This window comes from Lactuca saligna, chromosome 3, assembly GCF_052625555.1.
Source record: "Lactuca saligna cultivar CGN05327 chromosome 3, ASM5262555v1, whole genome shotgun sequence".
NCBI classification, from domain to species: domain Eukaryota; kingdom Viridiplantae; phylum Streptophyta; class Magnoliopsida; order Asterales; family Asteraceae; genus Lactuca; species Lactuca saligna.
The window spans coordinates 33,186,861-33,207,584 of NC_136419.1; the positions used below are offsets into that span (position 1 = coordinate 33,186,861).

General features: G+C 36.1%; 2 protein-coding genes across 4 annotated transcripts; one reads left to right on the plus strand and one right to left on the minus strand.

Moving 5' to 3' along the window:
* Positions 1–1,204: 1,204 nt before the first annotated feature.
* On the plus strand, positions 1,205–3,203 carry LOC145035077 (uncharacterized). 2 transcript variants are annotated; one of them, XM_078983656.1, is made up of 3 exons: positions 1,205–1,429; positions 1,897–2,043; positions 2,183–3,203. In XM_078983656.1, the coding sequence occupies exons 2-3, from the start codon at positions 1,900–1,902 to the stop codon at positions 3,128–3,130; spliced, it is 1,092 nt and encodes a 363-aa protein (XP_078839782.1). In that variant the 5' UTR covers positions 1,205–1,429; positions 1,897–1,899; the 3' UTR covers positions 3,131–3,203. The 2 variants fall into 2 exon arrangements, with proteins under 2 accessions (XP_078839782.1, XP_078839781.1); XM_078983655.1 differs by having other exon boundaries at positions 1,207–1,429; positions 2,177–3,203.
* Positions 3,204–6,755: 3,552 nt separating this feature from the next.
* LOC145035078 (protein JASON-like) lies at positions 6,756–10,782 on the minus strand. 2 transcript variants are annotated; one of them, XM_078983658.1, is made up of 8 exons: positions 10,686–10,782; positions 10,512–10,605; positions 10,373–10,424; positions 10,085–10,179; positions 8,560–8,804; positions 7,831–8,467; positions 7,618–7,700; positions 6,756–7,079 (listed from the first exon to the last, which is right to left on the minus strand). In XM_078983658.1, exons 2-8 carry the CDS (start codon positions 10,599–10,601, stop codon positions 6,956–6,958), a joined length of 1,326 nt encoding a protein of 441 aa, XP_078839784.1. In that variant the 5' UTR covers positions 10,602–10,605; positions 10,686–10,782; the 3' UTR covers positions 6,756–6,955. The 2 variants fall into 2 exon arrangements, with proteins under 2 accessions (XP_078839784.1, XP_078839783.1); XM_078983657.1 differs by lacking the exon at positions 10,686–10,782 and having other exon boundaries at positions 10,512–10,679.
* Between the last annotated feature and the right edge of the window lie 9,942 nt (positions 10,783–20,724).

A 20,724-nucleotide genomic window follows, 5' to 3' on the forward strand; every position in this document is an offset into this window, starting at 1 on the left:
CAGTTACATAAATGACATGGTGATACTAAAATCACCAACAACGACTACTCGTCGGAGAATAAGAGAGAAGAAGTGACGACCAAAGACGGTTCTGTTATAGAAGAAAATGAGAGTCGGTGGTGGCGATGATCATGAAGTCGGCGAACAAGGAGTCTGGAGAAAAGCTTCGAAAAATAAAGAGAGCTCAAGTTGCGGCGGATAGAAGGCTCAAAGACGGGGGGGTCATCCGAGGAGGTGATAGAAGGCTAGTAGGCAGGAGTCATCCAAGGAAGAGACAAAAGTAGAGGAGACAATAGAAGAAGCTAAAGAAAGAGCTCTGATTTGGGGACGAAGACAGGATTATTATTTAGTAGGAAAAAGACGAACGAGAAAAATATTGAATCTAATTAAGGCACCTCAACGACTATTAAAGAAGGTTGTTGGAGGTGAAGGGCATCAACTACGGGTTGTGTTCAACAGTAAGGTTTTAACTTATAGCTCTAATCTCTATACTAATAAAAAAGTAGTTGTTTTGTCATGTGTCATCATATTAGACCTCTTAATTAATGTGTTGATACTTGTCAATCTATTAATTCTCTATTTTAAATTTATTAGACATCATCATTAATGTGATGCTATTTGTCAATGTATTTATTCTCTATTTTAAGTTTAAATTTTAAAATTATATTATTGTTTGCATTAGTTCACAAATAAAAAATATCTAATATATATTAAAAATTAATTTACATATTTATTTGAATCAACGATTATAATTTCATATAACTAATAAAAACATCTCTTAATTAATAATTTATTTAAAATAATTGATTAGTAATTTTGAATTTTTACTATGAAAAATTTAATTAATTTTATAACCGTAGTTCCACGAATTGTAAACTAGTATCATATAAAAATAATAAATTAATTAGTAGTTAATAGTAAGGGTTAAACAATAGAGACACAAAAATGGACCAGAGCTTGAGTGTAAATCATGATTACTAACAATGATGTGATTTTTTATTTTATTATGCATTTTTTTGTGTAAGATAATGTAATGTTTTAGTTATTATTATTTTAATATTAAATTTTTTATTTGGTAAATCGAATGATTTAATTTATAAATTATTAATATATGTATTTAAAAAATAAATAAATAAATGGAAGATGAAAATGGACGAGGAGATAAAATGAAAATGGACATTAGACATGTAAAATGCACCCGAACGACGCGAATATGAGTTTAAATATCCAAAAAAAGAAAGCCCTAATTGAATCGACAACAGTGAGCACGACAGCAATCCCGTAAACCCCCTCGCCGATCAACGGCGACTGCTCCGCCGCAGGTGTGCTCCGCCTCTGCTCTATTTTCGCTTCTACCCCTATCGCTTGCCCCGACGTCTATTTGGTTCTCTCTGCTGTGGGCATCGTCTCTCCTTGTGTGACGACAAAGGTTGGTTTGCATTTTACAAGTATAATGTTTCTGCACTGTTGAAATTTAATAGCTAATATGTATTTATTCATGTTACGATACGTAATTCCTGATAACTGATTTGAAATACTTGCGAAAATTTCTTACTCTAAACCTTCTGATTCTTATGTCATTCGAGAATCAGTACTTCGATTGAATTTATTACCGATTGTTTAGCGCTCTCTTAATTTTCTAAAAAATTCCGAGTCAGACTGCTCTCTACTTTTATACATTCTGTAGATAAATTTTCAATTAAGTTGATTTAAGTGTGGATCACATGCCAGCTTTGATTCTATCTCCTCCATCTTATATAAAAATTGTATGTGTCAGATTGGATTGAACATTACACTTTAAATGAAAACAATAGTTTTAGCTGTTTTAGAAACCCATATTATATTTGATAAACTCCAATAATAATTCTTTTTCTACAATTTGATTTTGGAAATCAGATAATGGAACAATCACCCATTGAAGGAAATTCTTCAACGCCATCAACTCCAACTACTGCACCTACTTCAGTTGTCAGCATTGATTCAATGTGCCTCCAAATGCCTTTTAGAAACTCCGAGAGCCCTCATCATTCATCGTCCACCACTGTTAGTGAATCCCCCTGCCTTATTATCTTTTCTTCTGCTTGCTTCAAGTGTTTTAACTTTTAACCAATTACTTCGTTACCCAAATAATGTTGCAAACTTTTTCTGCATTTTGTCAACTAACTTTCGATTATAGCTGCAGGAAATGATAAATTCACCAGGCTCTTCACCATTTCCAAGACCTCAAGTTCTTGGTGTTTCTTCTAGTAGTGTTCCTTCATCTTCATATAACATTCCACAAACCGACATTCCTTCATCCGGTGGTCATCAGTCTACCAAAAAAAAGTCAAAGCAATGGAGCATCGATGAAGAAGTCGCATTAGCCAAGGCTTGGATCGATGTTTCAAAAGACCCAGAAATTGAAAATCGGCAACAATCCGATTCATTTTGGAGGCGGATTCTTGAATATTTTAGCAAACAATTAGGAGGTACTGATCGAACTGTTCATCAAATGAATTCAAAATGGAAGAACATGCACGAGAAGATGAAGAAGTTCAACGATATCTACAACAACAAACTGACACAACGCCGAAGTGGTCAATCAGAAGCCGATATATTGTTGTTAGCACAAACCGAATACAGAAACCTTTTTAAAAACAAAGCGTTTTCTCACGAGGCAGCATGGGGGATTATCAAAGAAAACCCTCCGAAAAAGACGAAGACATCTGAATCAAACACTTACACAACTTCTGTGGATGACAAATTTCCCGAAGAGGATGAGGGGTTTAATGTTGAACAGCCGCAAAAACCGCAACGAAAGGGGAATAAAGCGGCATCATCATCATCCTCTGAACAACAACAACAACAAAGGGATGAACAACTGCTAAGGATTGTTTCTGAATTTAGTAATGTTAACAAACAAGATGTGGAGGATAAAAAACGGCATCGAGCGAAACTAGAGGAGTTCAAGGCGGAGAAGTTACGGATCATGGAGGAGGAAAAAGAAGAGAGGGTGCGTATGATGCGGGAGAAGCGACAGGATAAAGATATGCAGTTTTATCTTCGACCGCATGATCATTTGGCTGGGGCGCAGTTGAATGCAGTCTTGACACGCAAGCGTGAAATAGCACAACGTTGGGGTTGGGAATGAAATGTTTTTGTGAGTATTTAGTTTTGTAATTTCTGTTTCTATATTTAATGAAATGTTATCATAATTAGTTTAATATTTTTTATTAAAAGAAAGTTGTGGTGGGTGTGGGATGTAAAGATGATAATTTTTGTGGCAGCCCGATGGTTTTGAGATGGGAAGTGATTCGTACACAACAATTTTTTACCGTACACAACAATTTATGCATTATAGAGTTGTACAATACAACACTTTAAAGCACAAATTGTTGTGTACGGAGAAAAAATATTGTGTACAAATCAGTTCCCTTTTGAGATGGGACGGAAAGAGAAAACTTGACGATACGTTGTTATATGGTCTATGGACATGGTGATGCACCTTGAATTGAAAAATGTAATAAAAGATGGAGGTAGTGATATGAAGCTAATGCGGTTATGAAAGATAAATATCCGTATAACACAGCTTAATATGGACACTTGACATGCATATAGAAACAATTTTACTTATTATTGAATTAGTTTTATTTTCATTTTATTATTATACATAATAAGAGAAAAATACACATTCTTTTAATGATTTTACTTATTATTAAATCAGTTTTATTTTTATTTTATTATTATACATAATAAGAGAAAAAGACACATTATTTTAATCTGTTAACCAAGAATTTCATAGGTATTACCCTAAAAATGGCTATATGTACGATATGGGCCCAATGGGCCATAAGTGGTCTCCCATATTTTTCATTTTCCTTTATTTTTACTTTCATTTCCTTAATTTTTACATCATATTTTATGGTAAATTTTATTTTAATTTACCACTTAATTTTAGCGATATAAAGCTTATATGGGGTACCGAGATAAAGGAAGACAAACATTTAAAAAAATAAAGACAATTTAAAAAAAATAATAATAAGTTAGGGTGGAGAGAATCTTTCCCTTTTAATCCACCATATCATTTTTTTTTATTTCCTCACACTTTTATTTTTCTCAACCTACAACATATGTAAATTATATCTTTCTCAACTCACTTAATCCACTTGTCACGCCATTCTTTTTATTTAATTAAATTAGAAAATATAAAATAAAACATAACATAACATTTTTTTTTCATTAAAAAATAAACTTGTGCTAATTTAAAACAAAAAGAAAATCTAAAATCTAAAATTATATTAAAATTAACATTTGATTAAAAAACCACATTACAAATAAAAAATACACGAGATTTAAAAAACACACTTCAAGATAAAATAATTAAAACCCTAAAACAACAATTAAAATTAACTAGTTATCCGGGGTTGAAATGTAGACACATTCAATATAATCAGTAAGATCGGATCGAGGCTGGTAGTGGGTTTCATCATTGTGCAATTCATGTAGTATTTTTGGGTCATCGATTTCTTTGTTGGGGGGAAGGGGAGGGGGAGGGCTGATACACAGGAGATATCACAGCACTCGTATCTTACAGTATCATATTGTATAATATAATACAAGCGTATATTACATTTATTGTTTTCTTCACTGTTATAGCTCCTGCAAACATTTTTAATATGTCCCGACGTACTTTAAGGACTCCAAAAGCATATTCTACATCCCTTTTTACTGATTCTTGTGTCGCTTTGAACCGTTTCTTTTTATCGGTTACTAGATGTAGATATGCCTTCACAAATACATCCCATGTTGGTATATTTCATCCGCAAGATAGTAATCATGCTTGTAGTGTTCACCATTCAAATAAAATGAATAATCGGGTCATATTCCAAGATATTTATCATCAAAAAGTGGTGATTGACAAATGACGTTCAGTTCATTGTTCGAACTGGCTACACCATAATATGAATGCCAAAACCATAGATCTTGTGACACCACCGCTTCTAGTATCATTGTTGGATATTGATGGTCACCCCTCGTGTATTGGGTTCTCAATTTCGTTGGACAATACCTCCAATTCCAATGTGTGCAGTCAATGTTACCAAGCATTCTAGGGAATCCATGTCACTAGAACTATCAAATTCTATAGAACAATCAACATATGTCGTAGCTAAAGACAACTCATCGTGTTCCACACATTTCTTTAACTTCTGACGGTTTGTATAGTTGCGCTTTTTCTCAGCAACCGGTTGCAACTCCTTGTTGGTTTCTTCTTTGTTTTTTTGGAGAACCATGTCGTCACTAGAACTGTCAAATTCTATGTTTTGAGCATCACAGAACTGAAAATTCTCGGGTTGAGAAGATCGGAATTGGGTTTCTGGAACCCATTGAGAAAACTGATTACATGGATTATAAATCGGTTTTTCCTATGCAAACCTAAATGTGTTGTAAGATTGTTGCACTAGGTAATATTCTTTTGGGTAGTTTTGGTATGGTAGATAGTTTGGATTTTGAAATCTTGAAGAAGAAAATTGAATATCCTTACTTAAACCGTTTTGTGTTGATTTGTGTCTTTGACTAGAACCGGTTTGTTTAGCTTTGCCTCATGAATCCATTGAATGTAACCAAAAGAATTGAATGAAGTGGAAAAAATTTCAAAGAATTGAGTGTTATCTTGATAAATGATAAACGTTTTGGTATTGTTTATATATATATATATATATATATATATATATATATATATATATATATATATATATATATATATATATATATATATATATATATATATATATATTGGTATTGTTTTTATTTAAAAAAAAACAGTTAAAAGAATTAAATGCAGTTGTTCAATCAATTAATTCAAATGCACTTTTGGTATGTTCAATAAAATTCACATGTTAAATAATAACAAAATGAAGGGAATCATACATGGAATCACATGAAACGTTAAAACAATTCGCATGCATTAACAATGGGTTCACCAAACCGCTGAAATTCCCTTCACAGCTCAACCCGCTGAAGCTACCGAGAAAGAAATTGCATACCAGCGGTACCATTGCATCCCACTGGCCAAACCGCTTGTGACTCTGTTTTCCCTTGTTTTTCCTTAGGGATATAGTTTTTAATCAAAGAACCAAAAACCCAATGGCTCAAACCCAGAAAGCGGAAAACTGGACCCAAAAAAATTATGAAATCAACGGTTTTTAAACACGTAAAAACAAGCTTTACGATTTGGGTTCAATTTTCTCCCAAAACCAACTCAAACCAACAATGGCGAAGCCATAACAAAATGTCACGGGTAGCACACGTAAATTTTAGGGGTAGCACACCGAAAAATTATCAAAAAAGTTTCACTACGCTTGAAAATTTAAGAGGTCAAAGGCTACCCCAGGCTCCTACATAGATCCTCTCCTGCAAACCAACATATGCTCACCCTTAATATTTATAATGATAAAAATTGACCTAAAATAACGTTTAATGTTTTCAACTAAAACAGTTTGGTCTAAGCACCACAAACCTCCTTCTCAAGCACCAAAGATCTATTTGTTGAGCACCGTAGACCTTGCTTCAACATACACTTGTATACATATTATTTGTAGCTATTACTTAACAAAAGTTAGATTTATCACTCATTTTCGCTAGACATGGAATGTATAGTTGTCTACTTGGTAGTTTGGTTCATTTAAAATAGTCCGTATATTATCCTTATTAACCTCTAACATTTAATATTTCAGATCTTTTAACCTAACATTTTAAGACAAAAATAAGCATGCACATGACAAATCATAGATTTATACAGTCCCTACTCCTCATAGCCAAAGTCTTAAGGATTAAGACTAATCCAATCCAATCCCATGATTCAGTTACATTTATATTTATACAATTTGCTTAAGTTCCCTCATTTTTCAAATAGTAACACACTTGTTGGTCTTTTACATTTCTACCTCCATACACAACTGGCATCAGCATTCAGCAGTCAAGAACTGTTGATCAGAACATAACCAGATTCAAAACGACTACAAGATTGCAGTGTTCTTCCAGTGCTCTCACATTCATCTTTCTCATCCATATCCACCAGTGGCACCTTTCCAAGTTGCTTCCTGCTTATAAACAAAAATCTCATTCATCTTTCTCTACTATGTGCAAAAGACAAAGAGGTTTCTTCTTCTTTTTCCTAATTATGAGTATGGGGGTGAAGTGGCTGGATGGGTAATGATGTGTGTCTGGATAAAGTGTTGTATACATAAAATATCTTTTTTTTCTGGACTAAATAAACTGGCTGAATGAGAGCAAACGACCATTTTACCCTTACATTCTAAAAAAACAAAAGCTCACAACTTTCATCAATTTTAGCAGCATTTATAAGTTTTAACATGAGAGCAGTTAGGAGGCGAAAAAAGGCAAATAAGTAAAGGGTTGGTGTCTTAATACATTAAGCAAGGTTTTTTTACCTTAACCTTAACCCATTAGGTCATTTGGTCCAAATTAGTAAAAAAGAAAAAGTCATGTATTATGTATAGTTGCCTAGAATAAATGCTTAGTCCATTAAGTCAAAAAGAAACATCCCCAAATATGCCTTTATTCAGCCCATCCGGCCATAGCGATGAATCTTTTAGAAAACTTCAGAGTATGACATACCTTTCAGCAGTGAGTTTATCCTCAGATAAAGCCTTTTCTAATCTTTCTTCAAAAGGTGTAGCATGCCAGCTAACTTTCTGATCCTGCACACCCAAAACACAAGGCATATATGATATATGATATATGATATATGATATATGATATACCAAGTCTGGCTTTGTTTATGTTACATGTAACAGGTAAAAAAGATGGATAGAAATGAACAAGATTTACCTCATTGTATTTATGAGTGGAATTGGGGATTCCATTCCCATCCCACCACTTGGGTGGGAAAGAAGCAGCTTCATCAGCATTCCAATGAGCTGCAACCATCCCTAGTATCGGTCTATCCCCTGGAGTTTTGCCAATTTTAGGAAGAATGGAGCCTTGATGATTCTGCTTTGGTGGTAGCCATGAAGACAAACTTGTATCCACATTTAACTCTTTTTCTTCTCTTTCAACTTGTGACTTATAATGTTCTTCAAATTGAGTTGAGGAGTCATCAGAGCTAAAACTTTCTTCCACGAGTTTCTTCAACTGAGTGGCATTTTCCACAGGGCTTAGCACTGGGATCACATACTGAGATCTGATCCTTGGTTTCTTCCCAGTTTCTTTGTTATGAAAAGATGCATGGAAGACAGTGCCAGGTGTTTGCATATCATTGGTTAAGCTGAGAGGGGTAGGGTAAGGTGAATGTTTTGAATTTGGTTCTTGGGAAGTAACTTCAGATGAAGAGCTACTTGATGAAAATGAAGAGGCATCAATCTCAGATTTAAATCGAACAGATTTGTTTCCAAACTGTGTGTTTGCAACTAGAGGAGTAGATGAAGCAATAGGACTCTGTGCTTGATTGGCATGTCCTGTCACACAACTACCCAACAAAAGCAGTTACCTTTTCTGTTTGTTACAAGCATTGGTTTTGTAATTTTAGAAATAAAAAACTGACTAAATTTGAGATATTACCTGTCTAGTGAACGTGATGAAGAATCTGATTTATTGTCCCATTCTTCAAAGAGTTTGATTGCAGAAGGTTGCAAATCGGATTGCTTCTCCAGTTTGAGCTTTTCAAGACTATCATTTTGAAGCCATGAATGAAATGTTGATGATTTTGTATCTTTGTTTTGAGGTTCTAAATCTTTCAGTTTCTCATTGTTCCGAATTTCAACTGGAGTTTGTGGTAAAGTACCACAAGCTTTGAGAAACTTAGCCTGTAGAATTACAATTTATAGTTAGATGATTGGTTAAACCATAAAAGTATAGCTAGAAGTTGGGTGTTTGTTAAAGATTTGTGTATTAACTGCCTGCTTTCCTCTTTCCCTATATAAATTATATATACAGTGAAATTATTACCTATGTGGTCAAGAGATGTTAGTATACAAAGCACAACATTTTGATGAAGTATGTAACCTTCCAAGTATAGGCAATATTTTATTATATATGGTTTAAAAATGGTTGATTGGGTCAAATGGGAATGTATTTGTACTTTGGGAAGATAGGCAGTATATGTTAAAAGTTTGACACCTTTCAGATTTGGCACCCAACAACCCTTGGTGTTAACTAAGTCTTTCTTTTTCTTAAGAAACAGGTTTTTGTCTCTTATGAGACCTAACACTGACCAAAACATCTTACTTAGGAGTTAGGATCTTGTCTTCACTTGGAGATGGAATGTAACCCATTTAAAAAAAAAAAAAAAGGAAAGTAGAGACCTAATGAATGAGGTTATCAATTAGTTCCTTCACCAAAAGATTATATGGTCTAACACTCTTGGAAAAGTAAAAAAAATGTAAAATAACTACTGAACAACGATCAGCATTCAGAAAAGTAAACAAAAATGATCAAATAGGTGTTGTAAATAGCAGTTAACTATGACAGAAACAAGAAGTTGATGTACAACCGACCTAATAAAAAATATTTGCAAAATTGCCAGGTTCCTTAGGATGCTACACGAACAAGTTAGAAACTAAAAAGTGATTTCAAATATGAATAAACCAAAATTTTGAAGAACCTTGTGTCAGAAAAAGCATCAATAACAGAAAACATTGTTTTCAAAAATACAAGATGCAGCATCAGTTTGTTGTCCTATTGTTTTTCTTTGCTCTTAGAAATGTCAATAAAGAGGTTAAGTAAAGTAGCTCTGACTCATTATCAAAAAAAAACATCTTACATGAGTAAGATAAAAGGCTAGTCATTCAATTGAAGCAAGAGTTATCATTCCACTTAAATGAGAATTATCACAAGCAAGAAAAGTGGATCGCCTACGCAAAGTCTAGAGGCAAAAATATGATAGATTACTTTATATTGAGAGAAAAGGACAGATAATAGCATGATATTAAAGCTTGTCTAACTCAAATAAATAAGTCAAAACTCGCAAAACGTGGCTCTGAAAAATATAACGGTTTAATTTATTTTGACCCAGACCTTCTGAGTTGTGTACTAGCACCACTTGCTGATCGTTTTTCATTGTAGAAGACAACAAAAATATTATTACCTCAGCTTTCAGCTCCGTCGAATTGAAATCAGGAGAAGCAGAACCTAGAACACCGCATTTCCTGTCCTTACATGGCGATTGATCTCTATCTTCAGCTGAAAGATGAACAAGGATTTTATGAGCAATACATCAGCAAATAAATCCACAAACCCTAAAGAAAATTCTCAAACGTTTTTGTGAAATAGAAAAATTAAATGTATAAACCTGCTTGAAAATGAGAGCGGCTCCAATAAAAACAGTTATATCAATGTTCACGAAGCTATGAGAAAATAACACCGATCAACTCACCTTCGAAAAGTAGCAGAGTCGATAAATGATTTCTAGCTCCAGACTCACGATCCTGACCGAGGCAAAAATAAACAAAAGTTAGAAACAACAGATCTCGGAAATTCCCTCTTCTTCTATATCTTTAAGCTCTAGATCTTACCTTGGGATTGGAAGCAATTGGTTGAGAGAGGAGATGGATTGGAGGCCGACGGTCATCTCTAACACGAAAACATGCGAAGAAACAACCCATCGTCCTGCGATTAAACTCTACGAAATTCAATTTGAGTCAAGCAACATAGTATCAAAATCAAATTTGGAATATAGGTAATCGTACTGAATAAGAACCCTAGTTTTTATGTTCAGGTAGGAGCAAGGCGAGGTAAAACGTTTTTGAAATTTGAAAGACAGAAGAGACAAAAAACGAGGGAAGATCCCGGAATTCAAAATTCCACTAATTGTAATGATGAATTATTAGCAGATGTTTGACTTTTTAAAAGATTTATGTCGAATTCGGATATTTGTAAACAATCATAATTAACCTATTATTATTTGGATTTAGGTGATTTAATTACTATGTAAAACCATGTCGTGACAATTTATTTTTTGTTATTTTAAAAGAGTTTCTTCATAAGTGGCATTTGGCATTCTCAGATACCACATGACTTACTTACAACTCAAAAGTGCCGACTAATTTTTTAAAAAAATATAGTACTTTATTGTAACTTGATTGCTTGTTTTATAAATATATAAATTCATAAATTCATAATAGGCAAATTACATGTTTCTCCATGTGTTCATATGAAAGTTATGCATTTCAAAATGATCAAATAGCAATAATATAATCATTAGGTTTATCACATGATAAAACCAAAAATTATAAAAATTAATGTATTTTTGTTTTTGTATTCCTTTTAATTACTGAAAGACTTTTAGTTATTTTTCTTTTTAACCACTTAATGTTTGTTTTTATATTCCAAAAATACAAATTGAATTCTTAAAAGCAATTATAGTTTGAAAAAATGTCAATCTAACCATCCGGATATTTTTTTATGAATCAACCATTAAAACTTAAGAAATTCTTATTAAAAAAATATCTTTAACCAGAAAAAATATTGTTGAGATATATTTGTAAATCATTATAGAAAAATAAATAAAAAAAGAACCTTACAAACTTCTTTTTGAAGAAAAAAAATAGTTCTTAATAGTTTAACACTTGGTGATCAAACAAATAAAATGTAATAGTTGAATGAAATTTGGCTACATAATAATTATTAATTTTGTGATGATTATTTCACAAAAAAATAAATAAATAAATAAATAAATAAATAAAATAATATTGCAAGACAACTTAATATGACTATAAGTAATTTTTTGAATATGTCACATCCCCGAACCGGGATGGTGGAAACGTCCAGGGACGGGTGATTTCATATTGTAATATCATAACAGTTGAATATAGTTGATACATAACAACCAACACATCATACATTACAAAATATTAATATTCGTCGTTTACAAATTGTACTTGTTCTTCCATTACACAAAAATAACATAAAGTATGATGTCTCAAAAAGATAGCAAAACATTTAGATCCAAGACTCGAGTACCTATTCACTTAGTCCCTGAGAATAAAAGTCGTTTTGAAAAAGTGTTAACATAGAATGTTGGTGAGTTCATAAGCATATTTGTAGGAAAAACTTTGTAATATCTTAGTTTATAGTAAGTTGCAAAACTCCAGAAAATCCAATATTTTCAAAAAAAAAAAAAAAAAAAGTAGTTATGAGTCTCGTTCCCAAAATCATGTATAATTGCATGCATACTTCTTGTTTTCCTTTCTTTGTATTTGAAAATAGTGTGTTCCCAGAAAATCCTATATTTTATGTTATATAAAAAGTTATGGTCTTAAAAACCCTAAGACCGGAGAGGGGAGATTAGTGTAAAAAATAGACGTAACGTAGTTTTATATTTTATAAAACTAGTAGAGTGTAAATTGTTCGTAAATTTAAAATTCTATTGTTATACTCTATGTGAGTCGTTACAACCATACTAATGCGACTAAAGCGTCTGACTTGACGTTCTTCAGGAGTCGGTTTCTAATAAGATATTTGTCACCCTAGAATGGCTCGTCTAGCTGTAGCAAACAACTCAGGTGTAGGGTGTCAACTCCGTATAGATCTATACACAATTACTTTGCTCTCCCTCCAGAAGACTCTGACTATAACTACAGGACTTATGCTGTACGCTAGGTAGGTACGGTGAATGAGTGTCTCACAATAGCCCCAACAAAAATTTACGCGAATTTATCGAATAATGCATATGACGTTCTTAGTGTTAATTTATGACTGCGGTTTTATGACACGCGGATATTTCTGTCGTATAACCCTGTTTTTCATCCCGATTTTATTGAATTATTTATAACAATATTTATAAATACTTACCAATGGCTTGTCAACTTGCAATATGTGTCGTAAAAATAACAAAATACTCTAGTTTTTAAACCCTTGAAATAGTACACCCCTTTACGATTGTTTTACTAATAAAAACTATATTTTAGTAAAATGTTCAAGTGTTATTGTGGGTTTTTAACACACCAAAAATTTATTTGAGTGTTTTGTAACCCAAAAATACTCTATTTTTTTTGTGACTAGAACATGTCACAATTTTCACAAAATTTCATAAAACATTGATATTTATTATGTTTCCACAAGTTTTCAAGTATTAATTGTGACGTCCCCATTTTCACGGTCAGAAAAGACATGGTTAAGGGTCGGGATGGCCCAAATGATTACGAAAAGTTACGGGAACTTTTGAGAGAGATTCGGGAGAGATTTCGAATAGAGAGAGATAGAGTGAAAGAGATTTAGAGAGGTTCCATTTATGACCTGTAACATCCCTAACTACGACCCAAATTTTTTTGTTAAAATAGTAATAAAAATTATATATTGATCGTCATATCATAAAAACCATATGTCAAATATCTCAACTCATAATAAAATGTCGTGAAACAACTGTATCAAATCAAACTATGAATCAAAACAAACTCCCAGGATAAAGACTGAAGTTGTGGTGTGTGCGATGCCATCATCCCAAGCTCTTCCCCTTACTTGCGGAAGTACCTGAAACCAAAACTAAAATTGTAAGCACGAAGCTTAGTGAGCTCCCCCAAACTACCACATACCATAAAATAACATATAAACACGTATTGGGCCTTGCCCACTGCATTGGGCCGAAGCCCATAAACTGCATCCGACCGAAGTCCGGAACTGACTGGGACCTTGTCCCCTGCACCGGACCGAAGTCCGGAACTAACTGCATCGGATCGAAGTCCGGAAACTAACTGAGCATAGCATAGCATAGCATAAACACATATCAACTAGCATAACACACATGATCATAAACTCATATACTGCATACTACGTCAGGCCATAGCCCATAATACCTAACACATAAATCCTATCTGAGCCACGAAGGCATCAAACACACTAACAACTGCATCGGACCGGAGTCCGGAAACTACTACTAACTAAACGGGCCGACATTGTGGCCTTAGACCCGTTCCCACTGGAAGGAAACTCACCTCGTACCCTAGCTGCTGAAAGGACTGCTCTGGAATCTGTCTGCTGTGTCGCCGGTTTCACCCCGACTACAATATCCATGAGCACCATCAATCAAATACTGATAATAATAATACTGAGGGTAAAATGACTCTCCTACTGTGACATCCCCAAAATCTCGGCCAGAAAAGACCGATTTCATTTATGCTTTTTAAAATAATTTTCAGAGTAAATCCTTTTAATTTTAAAAGAGATGTGGAATTTGTTCCCAAAAACAAAACATGATAAAATAGATATTTATCAAAACATTTCATAAAGAAATATGATTTCATTTCATAATCAAAAGTCGGGATGTCATGTTCCGATACAGATCATAAAGCATAAACGATAGCATTACAAGTCTTTCAACAAATATATACATATACAGACTTGTAAACAAAACAACTTGATGTTCGCCCATCTTAAGCTCTTGCGCCACTTCCTGTAAAATAAATCAACTGAGTGGGTCAGGCTTGGGAGCCTGGTGAGCATATAGGGTTTTCAACCCACAATAAATAATTAAATTAATTATTATCAACCAACAATAACCCAGTTACCCATTCCCGTTATTCTCACTTTATATCCATAAAATAACTAACACAAGGGACCTAGTCTAAGAATATTTCATTGGGGCGACTACACATGCTTCGGGGGTTCCTCAGCAATATAAGTCAAATAAGGCAACCATGGGGGGGATGGAATACAACGAATGAACACCCAAGTTCATTAACACCTACAGGTTATGAGCCTGCTAGCGTTCCACTGGACTGTCTAGAAAAGTCTGTGGTCGTCATCTAAATTCCGCTAGATGACTGGATCAAAACAACATCGAGGCCTCTCATCTGTTTATTACACACCAATTATCTACCCATATTCTACCCAACATGTTAGTAGATAAAATATACATTTTTATACGTAGTTTCAAAACCTGTATAGCATGCTCAACCAAAACATTTTTCACATAACAGATGAGGCACACACACATAACACGTATTTCATAGAGAAATAATCAGATCTATAAGATAGAAGAGAGTGGATATACATTCACATATATAACAACAAAATATATACACATAGCACGTATTTTATATAAAATACTTCATAATATTGCGTTGGAATGAAAGTATCTACACACTCACCTGATCAGAAGATGATCGGGCAGCACTACGGCTTGCAGAAGAGGTGTTTCTCCGTAGATCTGGAAGATCTTCACAAAACCGGGCTCCTCGCGGGCAGCGTTTCGGCTCGGGAATAACGCTCTTCGGGATTCTCGGGGCTTCGGATCTTGCTTCGGGGCTCGGGAATATTACCGGGCCTTCGGGGTATAAACGGCACGCAAAACGAGGCAAAACTTAGAGAGAGAGAGAAGAGTTTGAACAAGAGAAAATGGCTGAATTCGAGTTCTATTTATAGGCTGCTGGGTCTGGGATTACGCGGGGCGTACTCGGGTTACGCGGGGCGTACTTTGACGTCACTGCGTGCGTCGACTGGTGGCACTCGAGTATTGGTCAGACAAGTTGCATCCGACTGAGTACGCGGGGCGTACTCAAATTACGCGGGGCGTAATTGACTTGTCAGTTTTCTAAATTGCGAAACTTTCGCATACGAGCTCCGTTTTCGACGTTCTTTATATCCACACGAAGGTCAGACCATACTCTACAACTTTCATTTAGACTCCATTGGCTAATTTTGACTTTTATTTTTATTATTTATTTTTAGAAGGCCGGGACAGAAAAACTTCGTTATAAATTCATAACTTCTTCGTCTGACGTCCGTTCTCGCCTAACTTTTCATCGTTTCGCTACTAACAATGAGATCTTCGATTCTCATTTAGATTGTTTCGGCTAAAAACCGCTCGATCTCAAATCGAGTATTCGGGCTGCATACTGCTAAGTCGAAACTTAGAAAAATCATAACTTCCTCATACGAAGTCAGATTTGGGCGTTCCTTTTATACACGCTCTCGGTTTAACGAAATCTACGACTTTCATTTAGATTGCTAAGGCTAAATATCACTCTATCTTAAATTCATATTTTACGTCACTCAGCGTCGTATCAGTTCTGTCATAACTTCTTCGTTATAACTCGGATTTTGGCATTCCTTATATCTCCGGAATCCTTGTTTCAACCACTACAACTTTATGCAAAGATGTCGGGCTTATCTCACACTTTAATTTTGACGCTTATTTTATTCTTAATTCATTAAATTATAAAAATCAAGAAAATAAACACATAAATCACATAATTCACAAATAATACATTTTTATTATTTCAAATTTAGTTACAAAGGTTAACCTAGACTATTACATTGCTAAAAATGGCAAGTCTAGAAACACGGGCGTTACAATTGTCTCCACCTTATAATGATTCCGTCCCCGGAATCACACACCAACAAACAAATGCGGATAGCGACTCATCATGTCACTCTCCGTCTCCCAGGTGAGATTTGGCCCATTCGTGTGTTTCCATCGGAGAAGCACTAACTCCACCATCTTACGTCGCAATTTCTTAGTCTTTCGATCAACAATTGCCTCTGGTTCTTCAATCAACCTTTTGTTCTCATCGATTCTCAACTCCGAAAGTTGAATCATGTCGGGAACTTCCCCCGTGAACTTTCGTAAATAACACACATGAAAAGTGTTATGAATTCCACTCAGTTCTTCTGGTAGTTCGAGCTTGTAAGCTTGGTTCCCAATCCTCTGAAGAACTTTAAACGGTCCAATAAACCTTGGACTCAATTTTCCCCGTTTTCCATATCTTATAAGTCCCTTCCACGGCGAGACTTTAAGCAAAACCGAATTTCCAACTTCAAAAGTCATCGGTCTTCGCTTTTTGTCAGCATAGCTCTTTTGACGATCCTGAGCTGCTAACATTCTTTCCCTAATTATTTTCAACTTTTCAGCAGTCTGATGAACCATCTCCGGTCCCATAAACTGCTTTTCCCCAGCCTCAAGCCAACAAGACGGCGTACGACACTTTTGTCCATACAAAGCTTGGTAAGGTGCCATCTTAATGCTCGAGTGAAAACTATTGTTATAGGAAAATTCTACCAACGGTAAATGTTCATCCCAATTACCTAGGAATTCCAAGGTACATGCTCTCAGCATATCTTCAAGTGTTTGTATCGTTCGTTCGGTCTGACCATCAGTCTGCAGATGGTAAGCTGTACTTAAACACAACTTGGTACCCAATTCCTCTTGTAGACAAATCCAAAATCTTGAGGTGAAACGACTATCACGATCCGACACAATTGTTAGCGGAACACCGTGAAGTCTCACAATTTCCTTCACATAAGAATTCGCAAGCTTTTCCATAGACCATTTCTCCCTGGCGGCTATGAAATGCGCACTCTTAGTGAATCGATCAACGACCACCCAAATCATGTCGTGACCATTCTTTGTTCTGGGCAGTTTAGTGACAAAATCCATGACAATGTCTTCCCACTTACCCATAGGCACAGGTAAAGGTTCTAAACTCCCGTACGGTTTCTGATGTTGTGTCTTGACTCTCGCACAAGTCACACACTCGACCACATACTTTGCAACATCAAGCTTCATCGTCGGCCACCAGTAGTAGGGTTTCAGGTCCCTATACATTTTAGTGCTACCGGGATGAATCGAATACATGGTCTTGTGAGCTTCTTCCATCAGAAGATCTCTAATTCCTCCTGACTTAGGTACCCAAATACGATCTTGGAATACCTTCAGTCCATGACCGTTTGTACCAAACACCAACGTTTTACCCAAACGTTCCTCCTTTCGGTCATTTTTCTCAGAAGCTTCCTCTTGAGCTTTCTTTATACTTTCCACAATGGTCGAAACAACTTCAATTCTCAATGCTCTTGGCCTTTTCCTTTCAAGATTGACTTTCCGACTGAGAGCATCAGCAACAACATTAGCCTTACCGGGGTGGTAAAGTATCTCGCAGTCGTAGTCCTTGAGTAATTCCAGCCAGCGTCGTTGCCTCATATTCAATTCCTTCTGATTAAAAAGATATTGGAGAATCTTATGATCAGTGAAAAGTTTGCACTTAGTGCCATAGAGGTAATGCCTCCATATCTTCAGAGCGAAAACTACCGCTGCCAACTCCAAATCATGAGTCGGGTAGTTCTTTTCATGCTCTTTCAGTTATCAAGACGCATATGCTATCACCTTTTCTCTTTGGGTTAAAACACAACCCAATCCAACCCTAGACGCATCGCTATAAACAGCGAAGTCTTCAACTCCATCGGGTAGAGAAAGTATCGGTGCCTCGCATACTTTCTTCTTTAGCTTCTCGAATGCTTCTTTATGCTTCTCACTCCAAGCATAAGCAGCTCCTTTGTGGGTCTAAGCTGTCAATGGAGTAGCAATCGAAGAAAAGCCTTGGATAAACCTTCGGTAATATCCGGCTAATCCTAAAAAGCTTCGGATCTCTGTGGGACTTTTCGGTTGTTCCCACTTCATTACAGCTTCAATCTTTGCTGGATCAACCATTATCCCTTCCTGGTTGACCACGTGACCCAAGAATTGGACTTCACGAATCCAAAAATCACATTTGGAGAACTTAACATACAACTTCTCCTTCTTCAAAACTTCTAACACTTCTCGCAAGTGTCTGCCATGCTCCTCCTGGCTTTTCGAGTAAATCAGAATGTCGTCTATGAACACTATCACGGATTTATCAAGGAACGGATTACAAACCCTATTCATTAAATCCATGAATGCTGCCGGGGCATTGGTTAGTCCAAACGACATAACCAAGAACTCGTAGTGTCCATATCTAGTTCTGAACGCAGTCTTCTCTATATCCTACTCTCTTACTTTCAGCTGATGATATCCTGACCTAAGATCGATCTTCGAGAAATAGCTCGAACCTTGCAATTGATCAAATAGGTCATCAATCCTTGGCAACGGATAACTATTCTTTATTGTTGCCTTGTTCAGCTCTTTGTAATCAATGCACATTCTCATACTTCCATCTTTCTTCTTCACGAATAACACCGGAGCTCCCCAGGGCGATGAACTAGGTCTAATGAAACCTTTGTCCAACAACTCTTGAAGTTGCGTCATCAGCTCCTTCATCTCCGTTGGTGCTAATCGATAAGGTGCTTTTGCTATTGGCGTGGTTCCTGGTAGCAAGTCTATTCTGAACTCTACTTGTCTATCAGGTGGTAATCCAGGAAGATCTTCGGGAAATACTTCCGGATAATCACACACCACAGGAATACTCTGCATCACCTTCTTTTCCTTCTTAGCATCAATCACGAATGCTAAATATGATGTACATCCCTTGGTCAAACACTTTCTGGCTTTCATTAGGGAAATGATTCCAGAATTCACTCGGCGTTTGTCCCCATACACCATAAACGATTCCTTTCCAGGCGGGTTTACTTTAACTATCTTCTTCTTGCATAATATCTCGGCATCATTGGCACTAAGCCAATCCATTCCCAACACGATGTCGAAACCATTAAGTTCGATAGGCAATAATTCCTCGCGGAACTTATTCCCATTCAAGTCGATTAAGATGTTTTTCATACGATGGCTAACAGGTACAAACTTGCCACTAGCAACTTCGACTAATAAAGCATTAACTAGTCTATCAACAGGCAAAGCTAGTTTTCTACCAAATTCATGCGATATAAAGGAGTAGTTGGCTCCAGAATCAAATAAAATTTGGGCAGGCAAATTGTTAACGAGAAAGGTACCTGAAGCGACATCAGCTTCATCCTTAGCAGCTTCCAGTGTCATCTGGAATGCTCTTGCCTTCGGCTTTGGTGGAATGTTGGGCTTAGCTGCCTCCTTCTTCTTCGGATAGTCTTTCAAAATATGCCCCTCTTCATTAGAACCAAAACACATCCTTTTGTTGTTCGGACATTCATTGGAAAAATGTCCAACCTTTCCACACTTGTAGCAAGTTACATCCTCGCTACATTTCCCGAAGTGCTTTTTCTTACACTTTTCACACCACTTCGCTTCCCCTCCTTTACCCCCACCAAACCTTTTCGAATCAGATTTCGAAAATTTGCTTTTCTTACCGGAACCAGATGTTCCCTCAAACTTCCTCTTCTCACCAACCTCAACCTTGTTGGTGGTTCTCCCCTTTATCATGTTCTCAACAGACTTGGCAGCCCAGATAGTTGCCTCTAAAGTTTATGCCTGACGTACTGGCACCTCATACTCCCATGGGAGTCCCTTCGCATACCGGTCCACCTTCGTCAGCTCGTCTGGAACGATACGCAAGGCAAACTCCATCTTATCGGTGAAGTTATTGGTGTATTCATCAACTGACATACTGCCCTTAGTCAATGTCAGGAACTTGTTCTCCAACTCCAACAGATTTTGAGCTGAGCAGAACTTGCGCTTAAACTGCACCAAGAACTCTACCCATGACAATTGCAGTGGCTCATTAGGGCTCAAAGTCTTCCCTAGAGTGTTCCACCAACGAACGGCTCCACCTCGGAATTGACGCACGGCATAGATGGTTTGCAACTTACCTCTGCAGCCACGCGTCATGAAGGCTAGCTCCATTTCGGAGATCCAATCCATAACCCCAATCGGATCCTCCTTTCCATTGAAGGTCGATGGTTTGCAAGTCAAAAAGTCCTTGTACTTGCATCCCATTCCATCATTCCTTCCATCGCGGTTATCTTGCCTAACTATCGGTGAGTTGGCTTGACCAACTGATCCACTGAAGTTTCCACCTTCCGAGTGCCCTTCATTTAATTCAGGCTCTTCCACACGAATCGACAGTTCTTCACGATTTTGTTGAAGCAACCGTCTAGTTTCCTCCATCTGAG

Coding starts and splice junctions, on each gene's coding strand:
- LOC145035077 (XM_078983655.1), top strand. CDS start 1,900: ATGGAACAATCACCCATTGAAGGAAATTCTTCAACGCCATCAACTCCA. Junction 2,044..2,176: donor ATCATTCATCGTCCACCACT/GTTAGTGAATCC, acceptor TTTCGATTATAG/CTGCAGGAAATGATAAATTC.
- LOC145035078 (XM_078983658.1), bottom strand. CDS start 10,601: ATGGGTTGTTTCTTCGCATGTTTTCGTGTTAGAGATGACCGTCGGCCT. Junction 7,701..7,830: donor CCACTCATAAATACAATGAG/GTAAATCTTGTT, acceptor TTGGGTGTGCAG/GATCAGAAAGTTAGCTGGCA. Junction 7,080..7,617: donor GATAAACTCACTGCTGAAAG/GTATGTCATACT, acceptor GTTTATAAGCAG/GAAGCAACTTGGAAAGGTGC.